Source organism: Mesocricetus auratus, unplaced genomic scaffold (assembly GCF_017639785.1).
Source record: "Mesocricetus auratus isolate SY011 unplaced genomic scaffold, BCM_Maur_2.0 Super-Scaffold_100003, whole genome shotgun sequence".
In the NCBI taxonomy this organism is placed as follows: domain Eukaryota; kingdom Metazoa; phylum Chordata; class Mammalia; order Rodentia; family Cricetidae; genus Mesocricetus; species Mesocricetus auratus.
Genome location: NW_024429188.1, coordinates 99,885,670 through 99,900,789, shown reverse-complemented (window position 1 = coordinate 99,900,789; position 15,120 = coordinate 99,885,670). Strand labels below are relative to the sequence as shown.

The 15,120-nt window shown below is 37.7% G+C and overlaps 1 protein-coding gene across 14 annotated transcripts in view; it reads left to right on the top strand.

Annotated features, from left to right (window-relative positions):
- Mbnl3 (muscleblind like splicing regulator 3) overlaps window positions 1-15,120 on the top strand; it is a 107,135-nt gene that overhangs the window by 54,448 nt on the left and 37,567 nt on the right. For all 14 annotated transcript variants that reach the window (XM_021236218.2, XM_021236216.2, XM_040744621.1 and 11 more), the window contains one exon: window positions 14,151-14,315. In XM_021236218.2, coding sequence (XP_021091877.1) covers window positions 14,262-14,315 — 54 coding nt within the window. In that variant the 5' untranslated portion in view covers window positions 14,151-14,261. The remainder of the gene's footprint in view (window positions 1-14,150; window positions 14,316-15,120) is intronic.

The following is a 15,120-nucleotide window of genomic DNA, read 5'->3' as shown; positions in this document are numbered from 1 at the left end:
CTGAGAATCTTCTTGATAAATGCTTCTTTCTTTGGTGAATTACAAATGTAACCATTAAGATATTTGGAAAGTGACATGGTATATCATAAATGGCAATACACAGAGAAAATGTTACCTTATAAACAGCTCTGAGAAGGGCTCATTGTATGGTCTCCAGTAAATCATGAGAATCTTACCACCCGTGTTTCTCTTCAAACAATGGTGACATAATACTTTGGAGGACTGTGATTGGTTACTGAATTTTTATAAATGTCAGGGATTATTTAATGCTGAAAGCTCTGCTATATCCCTTAGAAGCTCTATGTGTATTCAATTCCCAAAGACATAATTTATTTAACAAACATTTATTGAAACATCTTACTTGTTAGACAGTGATTGGGCTCAGTACTGTGCAGAGCACAAAATTGTGGAAGACATGTCTCTTGCTTGATCTCATACTATTATAAGGCTTCTCTAGCATGTGTCCTAAGCCACCTGTTATCTCACAGTTAAAAAAAAAGTACACAGGAAGGACAGGACTAGGATTATGTCCAGCTGTAGAGATTAAAGACACGGGCAGGGAAGAAGTGGTGTTTGAAGTGTTCTTTGAAGAAGGGATAGCAGACATTCAAGTCAGAAGGGAAAACTGGTGTGTCTGGGGAGTTGAGTGTTAACTTTGGACAGGCTGGAGCACAGTGCTTGGACTGAAGAGGAATGAACTGAAAATTCAGTAATACTTTCTTTACTATGTGAAAGAGGATGAGTGAGGATGTAGTTCAGTAGCAGCATATTTTTTCCTCGAGCCAGGGTTTCTCTGTATTGTTTTGGACGCTGTCCTGGAAATCGCTCTGTAGACCAGGCTGGCCTCACAGAGATCCCCTCTGACTCTGCCTCTGCCTCCTAAGTGCTGGGATTAAAGGCGCGCGCCACCAACACCCGGTCAGTGGTAGCATGTTTAAGGGTCTTGGTTCTTTACGCAGCACTGTGTGGGCAAGGAGATGGTGTGTGTACGCGTGTGTGCATGCCTGCCTGTCTGTCTGTCCCCATGTATGTACATGCAGAGACCGGAGCAGGACTTTGGGTGTCTCTAGCTCTCTGACCTATTGCCTAGAGACAAGGTTATCTCTTCTTGAGCCAGAAGCCAGGAGCTCTCAGGATCCTGCTGTCTCCAGGTTTACAGATGGACTTTGTATCCAGTGCTTGCTTTGAGAGCTAGGAATCTGCTGGTCCTTAGTTTTAGATTATCCATATTGAGACACTATAGTCAACATTGGGCTGTTTGTTTTGAGGTAAAAGCATTTTCTTGCCTTTACCTCATATTTTCCAGATATGTTTCGGGGGTGGAGGTGAAGAGAAGGATAGTGTTTTCAAATGACTGGGACTATTTGAAGCCAGTGAAGGTATGAATTTAAGGAGAGCTGGGGGAGTTTTTTCATTTCCATTTCAGGCCTGAGAAAACATTCTGGAAAACACTCTGGCAGTGCTTGTAGAGAAAATGTGCTCACCATGGAACCAGAGCTCTCATGTACTTGCTTGCCATTATAACTAATAACCCTGTTTTTGTAATCAGAAAATTAATTTATTTCCTAGGAACTTTGAGAGACCCAGTCTTTCATTTAGTGATATACATTGGCTTCCTGTACAACACTGCAAGCACCATTACTGATGTCAGATTCATGAAGTAAAAATGTGCAACTCTTCACTGTGGCCTTTTATAAAGAGAATTATCTGTAACAGGAAAATGCTTGGTAAATAGCTAAATCTATTGTTTGATAAATAGAGCAGTATTCCCTGAGAGAATAGGTTCATAGGAGTATGATGGCAGACTAACTTCATCTGGGAACTTGCTGTAAATACATGTTCTCTTGCTGCATCTAACCCTGACGAAGAACGCGAACAAGAGGTGTATTATTGGCTTATTGTTTTTTTCAAGAAACCCTCCTGGTGGTTCTGATGAACACAAATATTTGCAAGGCTATAGTGTAGAGATGTTTTAGTGTTGCAGAATCTTTACAACCATGTGTTGTTCTCCCCAGTGCTTGGTTGTTCCTTCCCACTTGTTCGAATGTGGGAAAAAGTGGTGTCTGATTCACAGGACTCATATACTAACAATGCTTATCATGTGAGGGAAGGCTCCCAGAGGTTCTTCATTTAAGACTGGAATTTACAGCTTCATATCCTAACATTTCTTAAAATTCTTTAACTATAGAACTTCATTTTGGTGGACCACAAAGAAACTTCTCATGGAATATTGTGTGATTAACAAAGAAGCATATTGTTGGATAAATGTGTGAAACTGAAATGAAATAATATTGTCTTAAATGTATCTGTTAAAATGCTTTAGAAAGGTTAGTGAAATTTTGAACCTCTGAACATCTGTTGTCAGTATTATGAACCTACAAAATTTTATAAGCAGCAAATGTGAGGCCAAAATTGGTGTCCATATTTGCATGTGCATATTTGCATATGATATATACATATGTATGCACATATCACTTATATCTATAGATATGTAATAATTAAACATTTTTTTTCATTTTTTATATTTATATGAATCAATCTTAGCTTCCAACAGGTTGGCCTGTTGATAGAAAAATGGAAAATGAGCTGACTATTTTATAACCAGATTTAAAATGAGATTTCAGCTTTATTATTTAACTACTTTGTATAATATTTAAAATATATTAAAAATAATTAAAATATATTAAAATTTATAAAAATTGTGGTATTTTAACCACACTTAATTCTTTTTTTACTTTTTATCTTTAAATTAGAAACAAGCTTTCTTCACATGTCAATCCCAGCTCCCTTCCCCTCCCTTCCTTCCCTGTCCCCTCCAATGGCCTAACCCCCACTCAATCCCTACTCCTCTCCACAGGGAGGGTGAGGCCCTCCATGGGGATCTCCAGAGTCTGTCATTTCATCCCGGGCAGGGCCTAGGCCATGCCCCATGTGTCCAGGCTGAGAGAGAGCATCCCTCCATGTGGTATGGGCTTCTAAAGTCTATTCATATGCCAGGGATAAATACTGATCTACTACCCGAGGCCCCATAGATTGCCGAGGCCTCCTCGCTGACACCCAAATTTAGGAGGTTTGGATCAGCCCCATGCTAGCCTCTCAGCCATCAGTCTGGGGTTCATCAGTTCGCCCTTGTTCAGGACAACAACTGTTTCTGTGGGTTTCACCAGCCCAGTCTTGACCCCTTTGTTCATCACGCCTCCTTCTCTGCAACTGGGTTCCAGGAATTCAGTTCAGTGTTTAGCTGTGGGTGTCTGCCTTTGCTTCCATCAGCCACTTGATGAAGGCTCTAGGAAGTTATATTTTCTGAGTACTGGGACTAGATCCTGGGGCCTTTGGCATGCTGGCAAGTCACTTTGGCTTGCCACTGAGGTTTACTGTAACCTTTGTTACTCCTAAATCATAATGTACGTTGCTTGTAATAGTAAGAGAACAGTTGGTCTCTTGAGCGCTAGTGTCTTTTTTTGTTTGTTTTGGTTTAGTTTTTTGAGACAAGTTTTCTGTGTTGCTTTGGAGCCTGTACTGGCACTCACTCTGTATTCCAGGCTGGCCTCAAACTCTCAGAGATCCACCTGCCTCTGCCTCCCAAGTGCTGGAATTAAAGGCGTGCGCCACCACCGCCGGGCCTGATTGACAAGGAAGATACCACAAAGCTGAGGTAGATTTGTTTTATTTTATTGTTCCTCACCAAATGGAGGACTCCACTTAATAAAGTACACAGATCAGACTGCACGTGGCACGCTGACATTCACATTGTAAAAAGTACCAACTCCTTACAAGGGCACCAGTCTTCCTATAAGTCTTCTTCTATCTCTTTAAGTTGACTTTGGGCAGAAAATTGATAGATTTTAAACATAGCTAATTAATTCTCTCTGTTCTTTGCTTTATTTTTCTCCTTGTTTGGAATTTGTAGATAGGCATCTTTTGGCAATGATCATATTTCAACCTCTTTGTAAAGGCATGAGATATTTATGGTTGAAGGATTGATTTATTCTAAAACAAAACATCTCTTAATCTCCTTATTTTACTTAAACTAATCCATGTTCTAGTTACATTGTTTGTAGCTGGCCTTGTTTAGGTCTTTGACTAGTAGGAACAGTTTCATCATTGTCAAATATTAACAGTCCACAAAAAGCAGCTGGTGAGTTTAATAAGATTGCTGTACTTCCTGAACCAGGTTTGGAGAGGACCGTCTTACAACACATATTTTTAAAGTTATGACAGCAATGTCATTTAGAACTGTTTGTCAATTCAGTTTATATCTCTGAGACATATCTGAATTTTGTTGAAATTGAGGGAAGTTGGTGGATGTTAAGGCAAGACAGAATCATTTGCTTGTTTTCATGTCTACAGAACAAAAGAGAACTGACCTAACTTTTAGATGAATTTCAGATACATTTTGCTGAAAATGCCACTTCATCTAAATATGGTATACTTGGGGTTTGGAGTTTTATTTTGGAGTTTGTATGACACTATAAACTGCCTTGACTTTAGATCTTACAGTTTTAAATAACTATTAAATAATGGGCTTAGACACTAGATATACATAAATATATATATGAAATTACTAAGAAAATGTGCCTTAGAGCATGCTGCCAAGTATTTTAGAGGTGGTCCGTGCCACCAAATAAAGCTACCTCCTTTTTTACTATATTTTTTACTGGTTGAAAGTACGATAGGAATGTGAGGGGAATGATAATTTTAATGTGAATGTATGTCTCTTTTGATGTTTGTAACATGATCCCACAATTACCAAGCTTAACTTAGCAACAACATGTAAACATGTGGACACTATGCTCTTAAAACTCATTATCTGAAGAAATATTCATCTTTAGCACAAGAACTGATTTTTATCTTGATGTCCCTAATTTTAAAATGCAGTACTAAGTCTGCAATTGTGTGTATCCATTATAAAACCTTTGTGTAGATGGATAGGCTGCTTGATTTTGAAACATAATTACCAAATTTATTAGCAACACACCAAATCTTGCCAAGCTAACTTGTTTAAGTCTGAACAATAATTAGCATTTTTCTCATTTTATGTTCTACTTACATATTTGGAAGATATTTATCTAAATTAAATCCTTGTTTGATTATCATAGAGGCAGGAAATTTAATTTTGCTAAATGGAAACCCCAACGTTTAAGCATAGCACATAACTAAACCCCATAGGAATGGAGAGAATTGCCAAATACCTTCCTACTTCCTGAGTTTTAGTACAGTTAAAACTCACTTGAGACCCTTAAGTCATGGAAAACCTGGAGTAACTGGCTTGGTTCCAGGGGAAAGAAGTCCCAATGTAGGAAAGCCAGTTTGACAAAGTTGACTTGAAATTCTTATTTAAAAAGTTGCCTGAGGAAGTCTTCAAACAAAAGAAAGCCACAGTAGGCATGGCAAAATTCCTGATGAAACTAACAGCTTCTGAGAGGCCTTGGGAAGATGATGTTTTGTAGTAATTGTAGTAAAACATGTCTATATTGTTAACTTTGAGGAGATCGATTCTAGGCAAAAGAACAAACAAAAAACAAAACAAAAAAATACAATGGAAAAGTTCTTTTTCGATTTAGGAGAGAAATGAAAACAAAAACAAAACAACAACTCAAAAACAACCTTGATCTATACTGTGTTGTGAGTTCTAGTTTGAACTTCGGTTTCTTTATCTGTAGCATTAGGAAGATGAATTTGATTGATATTTTCATGAGGCACTCTATAGAGAGATGGTAGTGGACATTTGATGTAATGTGGTAGATTTTAATAATTAAAAATGTTATAAAATACTGAATGAACACAAGAGTGAGCAGATTTCTTTACTGTAGGCCATATGGGACTCTTGTATATTTTAACACTCTGAGAGAGTAATACTTCATGCCATTTCTTTCAACTATTTGATCGGACTCCTTGCACCTAGTAGTCCGTAGTACACATCCTGACAAATGCAAGACTAACAGATTTCCAGGGGGTCTTTCCAGTTTTGTCATTTAATGTTTCTGTTATATGTCCATTAATGTTTAAACCTCCCCAGCATTGTGTAATTTCATTCATTTGGAATTTACTAATTCTGATTCTTTTATAATTCCACTCAAAGAGTCTACATTACTAATGAATAAAAATAAATTCAGGACTGTGACTATCAACTGATTCCTAAATTGATTGTCACCTCTGTGATATATATTTATATTCAGTAATGTGAGCCTCTTATAGCCATTTTTGGAGCATATTATTTTGTTCATTAGAATTAGTCATGGCCTTGACTTTTCCTTTGTCTTAATAGGAGTAATCAAGCATTGACTGAAAAAGCTATTCAAATTTTAAGTATGTACTTGCATAAATTTTATGTGAGTATATATAGTTACATGACACTAATCACTCATTTTCCTGGACATTAATGGATAACTTCAGCTTGAATTTAATATTCAACAGACAGGAATAAGAAAGAAAAGGCCAGCCTCTCTGTTGAAACTCTCCCTAGCCCACAGATTAAAAAGAAAGTCTTAAAAGTATAAAAGCCTAATTTTCATGCAGCATTTTGTGTGCTCAAAAAATGTACTGTATAAATTTGGAGTCAGGTTGGGAGTGAAGAGCCCTGCAGGAGGCCCAGATCCCACCCCTAGCTCTACAAAATAAAAATAAGGTCTGTCTGGTGCCATGCGCCTTCTTCTCTTAACCTAAAGAGGGAGCTCCAACAGGCATTGCAGTCACTTAAACATACGCACTGTGGCTTGAAAAGTGGTGTGGCTGACAGGGTAAATGATTGGTCTGAAGCTGTGGTGGGAGGAGCTATGTAGTGAACAAATTGTGTCTCCAACAGCCAACTTCCTTCAGTTCCTTGCAGCTGGTCAGGTAAGCCGGAGCTTAGCATTCCATTCCTTCTGGGTGACTGTTGTACTTACTGATCCTGGGCTGATGGGTCCCATAGAGGGAGCTTCTCTGGGCCTTTTGCTAAAGGGAGTAAAATGGGTTTGAGGTGGTTGACTTTATTTAGCTCAGTTCACAGCATAGAGGACATGCGGAGAAAGTTACCAGACATAATATTGAATGGAACATACTTAAACTTCGGTCGTTTACCTAAGACTCAAACTAAATTAGTAGCCTTGTATTTTATTTGATAAATTTAAAATCCCTAGGTAGGATTCAAAGCAAAAGTCTTAGGAAGGAAGAAAGAGTCCAAGCAGCTGGTGTTCTTTTCGTCCTGCCTTCCGAATTGCTGTGGTAGATGCTGAACGGGGTGTCCAGACAAGGTAGAGGAGCTGTAGTGAACTAGATTCAACCACTGGGCAGAGACAGACACCCTTTTATATTGTTTCATAACGAAGTCTATGTAGGAAGTAGCAGTTTGATTGCATGGCTGTAAGTGTATTTTCTTCCTTGTGGGTAATACACTAAGTTTTCTGTATTTAAATGACATTTTATATTAGCTGCAACCAGATACTAAAAGCCAGCTCCTCTGAATACTTACCACCACAAGTGCCCTCTGAATTTGATAACAACTTGGCACATTGTGTTCCTTTATATTAAGAGTTTAGGTCGATTCTGGCTCTTTTTTAAATAGAGACGACTCATTCACAAGGAACTTGTGAATCCAGTTAAAAGTTTATCTAAAATGATTGAAGGTATTTGATTAGAGCAGGGGTAAAAACTGTTGTGGAGTGGTGGGAGCAGCATCAGTGGATTTGGGATACTGGTGAAATCAGCTTGCTTTGCCTGTGAACAACAAATAGGCTTTTTACTGTTATTAATCTTTCAAATTTTTCAAAAAAATTCAAGCTCATGATTATTCGAAAATAAATCTTTAATGTGAACTAAGGGGAACTTGGGAGAAATGTATTTCTTTAAAAGTTGGTATATACAGTAGGAAGCCACAATAAAGCCATGTATTCCAACTGTGTCTAAGTAGCTTAGGGGAATTTTACCTACAGCATGTTCTGAGAAATTCTGGGTAGGGGTGGGGCAGTTAGAGAAGCACTTTGTTGTAAACTGCCCCTAGAAATACAGAGCTCCCCTTGGACAGGCCCAGGTGCTGATTAGATATGGATCAGACTGGATTTTTTTTGCTGTTGTTGCTCATCTAATGGGGGGTATATTCTGGGGCATCTTGAGAGTCCTGGGATTAGAACTAGGGGCCATGCCTGTGTGCCTCATGGATTCATGTCACCATGGTTCTGTTATACTAAATTACTGGGTTGTTTGAACCATGGTGGTCATATATTCATCAGGGTTCATAATCATTTCAGAAAATTTATAGACTAGCTATAAAATGTTAGTTTATTTAGAAAATTCAACCAGGAGTCATCTCATTCATGTGTTGACTATTATCTTTCTTGGAGAAAGAAGGATCTCATGAAAGGCAATAGAAATGGGAGCAGGAAAAGTTTTAAGTGTAGTGCTCTATAAAATTGTGCGCCCAAAGTTTAGCAAACTTGTGTGGCCACTACTCACCAGAAACAGATACATCCCTGGGGGAATTCAAAGATGAGGAAGATAAAGTTCTTCCCAGACTACTAGGCTCAAAGTCTAGTAGAGGAGATAGGCATGCAAACAATGTATTGATGTATTTGGTGATAAGTGCTAGGGCAATGCTTAGAATACAGTTGGAGGCACAAAACTGGGAAAGATAAGGGGACATAGGGGTAGGAAGAAGGCTTAGGGAGTCATTTGAACAGACTCCATATTGGGTAGTAAGAATGTGGAAATTTGGCTTTTGTGCTTTCTAAGCTACTTGTGAATTGAGCCTTCATTTTCTTTCTATCAGATAGGGCTACACAAGACATTCCTTCAAGTCTGGTGCAGTCCTAAAATGTTTCAGTTCTTAGAATCAAATTATCTTAGTGGACTCTCCTGGAACAAGAGACAGCTGTTGAGCCTAACCCTCCCTTTGTCCTTTGGAGTTCACAGCTACAAAGCTCCCTTGAAGAAGATGGGCAAGAAAATTCTGCTCTCTTCCCAGAGTCTTGCCTATTAAGATTTGATAGCTGTTGCATGGAAGCCATGATTGCCCTGTCTTTAGGTTGTTTCAAGAAAGGATTCTAATAGTATGAAGAAGAGACTGTTGACTGTAATTCAGGGGAACACTTGGTGGTTTGTGTTCAGCCTTATTAATTTTGCCTTCAACATATTTTTAAGAAATGGTTTGTTAAAACTTCTTTTTCCAGTTTTCTTACTAGCATCTCATATTTATAATAAAGGTGGTATTCAGCATGTTAAGGATACACCAATACTGACTGGTGATAAACTATTTGGAAGACAAAATTGAGCAGAGTATCCATATTATCAGAAAGACTGAACTCCCTAGAGAAAGAAAGTAGGGATTTGCTAGTAACTGCTGATAAATGGCTAACACTCAATTGGAGTTGATGTTGACTCTCCTTTTGCCCTTTCAGATATATCCTAGATTTCAATAGGTCTGTGATGGTTGCAGAAAGCAGACATCCTAGTGCCTGGGAAGTGCAAATTCTATATTCACGACTGCATCCTCTGAGAAGCCACGTCTGTAAGCATACAGATGTTACAGTGGGACATCACAGATCAGGATTTTTTTCCTTCCTTTACCACATGATCATTAAAACGCAACAACTGTTTTTCTTCTTGAACAGATCATATATGTGGTGTGTCTAACATTTAATTTTTAGTTGCTGTGATTGGCAGGCCAATAAGATTATGTCTTTGAAGGGATAATTCAGGTATAATTGTATTTTAGAGAGATTATTTTCATCCCCCCATAAATCCAAATGTATATGAAGAAGCAAGTTATTCTGCAGACAGCTTTTTTGTTAAAAATACAGTAACTGATGGGGTAGTTTTCAGGGGTCCTTTTCTTATAGATGGAAGGACTTTCTCATGAAAATAAAGGGTGCTTTTCATGGTTTTTCCTACCAAACATAGTACTCTTAGCTGACAGACTCATAACTCTCAGGACTTAGGTAAGGTTTGAACCATTACAATGCTGCTTTTCTTTCTTGGTTAACGTCTTTCCGTTCACCTGTGAAAAGCCTGAAGTTACAGCAGAGGCAATAGACTGAATTTGGGAGGTTTTATGAATGCACTGCAAGTTTCTCATTTATCTGTTATCAACTTTTTGATACCGCTGTGGTTCACAGATGGCATCAGTCATTCCCTCGCCCTGCTGCTTTTTGGTTGCATTTTCCAAGACATTAGGAGGGGAGAACGAGGGAGCTGAAGATTCAACAGTGTGGGGGCAATTATTTCAGCAGATAACTACTCTCCCTCTTGAATCATTGTGTCAGTTGCTTAACTTAATAAAGTAATGATGAACAGGTGAGAAAGACGTTTATACGGTCAAAAGAAAGTGGGAAAGAGGGAAACTGAGGCAAGCATAAATGAGCTCACTCTCTAGTTCCCTTGTTTAAAATAAGTCACTGTATGGTTAAGGGGTGAGGAAGATTGACTCCAATGTCTTGGCCAGCCTTAGCTGCTGTTTTTAAGATAAAGTCTCTTAGGCCAAAGGATGTTTTCTCCTAATATGTATGAAGTCCTTCATGACATGGTCTAATACTTAACATGGCAACTCTGACCCTCTGGGTCTAGATAAGAATACAGAGGGCTTGGAACACTATTGACTTGACTGTGAAATATGGCGGTTATTTTTCAGAGCCAAGACTGGTACTGGGTTATTATGGATCCATTGTGAAAGCTTGTCTTGTGGCCCATTCAGACTGTTTAGTGGTCCCAGGGACATTATGCGAACCTTTCTAGTCTATACTCATTGTTTTCCAAAGGACAGCAGCAGTCTTTTGGGACAGTCCCTATCTACATCCTAAGAATGAAAAACAAGGGTTACCGAATTTCAGAAACTACACATATTCCTCCATCATGACAATTAAAATATTTAAGCATGTTACTGAATTTGGGGTTCTTGAAGAATGAATCTTATCCAGAGGTTTGTTATCAACAAATGTTCTGCATATAAACATATTACCCCAAGTCCTAAAGTGAGTTCTAAAAAATACAAGAGGGCTTGATTTTCTTTTGTACCAGTGTGTTCCACAAATGCGTAGATATTAAATTACATGATCTCCTCATCTATTGTTTGGATAGAAAATATAGATTTTTTTATTTTGTAAGATTTCTTTAAACAAGCAGCAGTCTCTGGTAAGGTGGTATTGCTATGCATTTGCATTGTTATAGAATTAAATTATGGAGTCTGTCATTCAAAAAGAATGCTTTATAAATCAAGTAAAATCTCATAACTAAGATGAATATGTTTGTTTGTTTTTTAACTTCGTGGTGTCTCATGTCCAGTGCTTTGGTTTTATAGCCCAACTTGATGTAATTTTTACACTGTGATTTTCTTTTTTCTCTTGATTTCTGTGTACTGTTTTTGCTTTGTAAAATTCTCATTAGTTTCTGAGAAAAGAAGCTTAAGGAAAGCTACTATTGTAATGGGCAGTAATATAAAATAATAAAGGCATGTTCAAATTTTCTCTCTTGGTTGACAGAAAATGTGCCAGATACACTGTACTTCCTTCTTCCTTTGTTTTTTTCTCTTTCTTTTATTACAGTAAATGGAAGTGTTGTTAAAATTCTGTAATTTTTAGCAAATCCTAAAATCCCAATTAGCCCCCTTTCTCTCCCTTTTAAAAGACATTCTGTTATTTGGAATTCTAAATGTATTCATATGTTTTTTTTTCTCTTTTTCAGGGGGGTTACAAATCATATTCCATAATTACATCATGCTAATTGTCTTAAGCTATCTAGGCTTTGCAACCCAAGGCAAGCCTGCTCAACAGCTGCCTGCTTTCTTTTCCTCACTGCTGCTATATAACTGCCCCAAACCTTAGGGATTGATGCAATGTCCCTGAATGTGAGTATGCAGCAAGATGAAAGATAGGCAAAGGTCAGGAGTAAGGTATTTCCACCTGGTTAGAGGGCAAGAGCCCCAAATGCAGCTGCAGCTGCAGATGAAAAGAACTGAAATTCAGAAGAGAGGTCAGAGATAGATCGAGATTGAAGATCTGGACAATTACAGAGCTGCCTGCAACTTTGGAACAATTCCATTTCTTTGGGGAAAAGATATGAGAGAAGAGAGCAGGACTTAGGCCTGCGCCTTGGAGAAATCTTTGATGTCGGGGTCTGGAAGTAGTAGCAGGAAGGCCGAAGTGGAAGCTTAAACTGCCATGCCATGAAGGAAGTCACTAAGTGCTATACATCTTCTAGGCTTTGGATTTTTGAGTCATACCTTAGTTATGTTGCTGGAAGGTGAAGGGTCTAGGCATTGTAATCCCGGGGACTGTCATAGCCTTCAAGGGAGAGGTACAGTAGATGTAAAATGATGTTTATGGCTTTCTTGGGAAAAGACCCCTGAGATTGTTATTTTAGTGTGGATGACAATTTCCTTATAGTTCTTATATGTGTTGGAATTGTATAGCTTTTCCTAAGCTAATTAGATGAATTCAAGAGAATCAGATTAATAACATTTCCAACTCTTAGTGTGTATAATTTCTTCATTTTCCAGGATTTAACAATAAAATGTAAAGATATATTTGAAGTCAGGATATTATTAGATTTTATAAATTATTTTAATATGATTAAAAATAAATTTACCAATGGAAGAAACAAAAAAGCCAATGACAGAGAGCAAGTAAGTTTACTTTCAATTTTTCACAATAGGTTTTAAGTTATACTGTAACTCATGAATATATGCAATTGCCATGCAAGTACATCTTGGAATTAATGAGGATTTTTCAAGAAAAGAGCAGCTACAATGCATTCAGATTTGCATTATATGTAGCTTGGTAAACATTTTGAAGTACACACTATGTTTCTCAATAAAATTGTAGAATAGCCTTCATAGAAAGATAGTGAAATATGTTTAAGTGATTGCTTATACCATTTGGGTATTGCAAATAAGTAAAATGCATAGGATCTATTGAATGAAAACTCTTGAACTAATCAATTTTTTCTCCTGGGAATTCAGGTAGCCTAGCAACTTGCATTCTTGAGTCCAAAATGAAAAGGTTGCATTTTTTCTCCCTTCATCTTCCTCCTCAAATAATTTCATACACTGTAAAGAACCAACATCTGTGGGAAAATGTTTTACTTGCAGTTGTGCTTATCTTAAAGGCTTATGGTAGATTTAGTAATCCAAACAGGATAGCTGTTAGTTGCTTCATGTAAGGGTCATAGTTAAATACAGTGGTAGGTCATATTAAGACATTGTAATAAACAACTTGTCCAGTAACACTCTTTGCTACCACATAATCGGCGGCTGAGTCAGCATTTAGGTGACATCAAAAGGCATGTGGAGGTTTTGCATTTGATTTAAAAAAATGGGTCCCACTCTGTAGCCTAAGTTAGCCTTGAATTCATGGCAGTCCTGCTGCCTCTGTCTCCACAATGCTGGGTTTACAGACATGAGCCACTATGCATGGTTCAATGAAATTAAAATATTATCCTATCTTGAAAGTGCTATGAATGAAAAGAATTATGAGAATCCAAGATATAGTTTAGTTCCAAGTATCTAAATGACCTAAGGACATTGCTGCTAGAACATGAATACTAATGTGACTGCCAGGCATACAGATTTATTCTGAGATTATCAAAACCTCCTTGGATTCAAGGATATTTTTCACATCATATGACTTCGAGGAAATAAAAAGCTTTGGAGCCTAGCATGGTCCAGGAAATAGAGTTCAGAATTTATATACTTGTGTATGATTCTTAAATATCCTCCCTGAATTTTCTTAATTGGTTGTACATATGGATCCAGATCCCAAGTCTTAATCAAATGATTTTATATCTCTTGTTGAAAGATTTTTATTTAACATTTTAATTTCTACTTACATTTTATGACATAACTTTCCTAATACTTTTTGTTATAAATACAATATGATGCATATCAAAGTGAAGCAAACCAGAGCAACTAAGGGAGTTCTGGAATCAGACCAATTAGCTTTTCATTCCAGTTCATTTTTTAGCGTCTATGTGCCCTTAGGCAAGTCACTTCATTTCTTCTAGTCTGTTTCTTTAGCTGGGAGATGAAGATTTAAGAGTATCAATTTTACAGAGCTGGTAGGAAAAGTAAAGGAGTGACTTCATGGATAATGCTTGTGACTATTGGCTCCTAATCTATTATTTCTTTTGCCATTTCAAAATTTTAGAAATACTAAACAGAAGTTTGTCTAAATTTTTGCTATAAGGGTCGGTGCACTCGAGAGAACTGCAAGTACCTACACCCCCCACCCCACTTAAAATCGCAGCTGGAAATTAATGGGAAGAACCATCTGATTCAACGGAAGACTGCCGCAGCCATGTTCGCCCAGCAGATGCAGCTTATGCTCCAGAATGCTCAGATGTCATCCCTTGTAAGTCATGGCAGAGTCTTTGAGAACTGCTAGTGCATGCGGGCTATTCTGCTTGCCCTGTGACTGTTTTCCTAATGCTGGCTGCTGCTGCCCTCCAGCTCCATGTCTGTTGTCAAAGTATATATGCTTACATTGGAATACCTCTGCAAGGTCTTTGGGAAGTTGAGTACTACAAGATTTAGGACAATGCGTGTGTGCTAATTATCAGTTCAGAGCTGTTCATATGAAGGAAGCAGTCAGGTGTGTTGGATTAAAAAATTTGGTCACATTTATACAGGGTTTGGATTTCTTCTTTTTTTAATTCTTTTTCCCCCTTTTTAGTTAGTTTATTTTGGTGGCGCACGCCTTTAATCCCAGAACTCGGGAAGCAGGGGCAGGCAAATCTCTGTAAATTCAAGACCAGCCTAATCTACAAGAGTTAGTTCCAGGACAGCCTCCAAAGCCACAGAGAAACCCTGTCTTGAAAAAACTTAAAAAAAAAAGTCCAACATGTGTTCATCCTTTGAGGCCATGGCTAGGCTTGATTTAAGAGAGTTTGGATTTCTAAAAGTACATTAAAAGAAAGGAACTTTGTAAATTGAGACGAACAATTATTACAATGAAACCTTTGACTTGTAAGATATTATTTCGAACAAATTTCTCTTATTTAGTAATTTTGTTGTTTGTTGCTTTGTTGTTGGTTTTGAGGTAAAGTTTCACTATGGCCTCAAACACAACATCCTCCTGCCTCAGCCTCTCAAACACTGGGATTTATAAGCATATGCCACAATGCCTAGTTTTGTGATTACTTTTAATTAAATTCCCT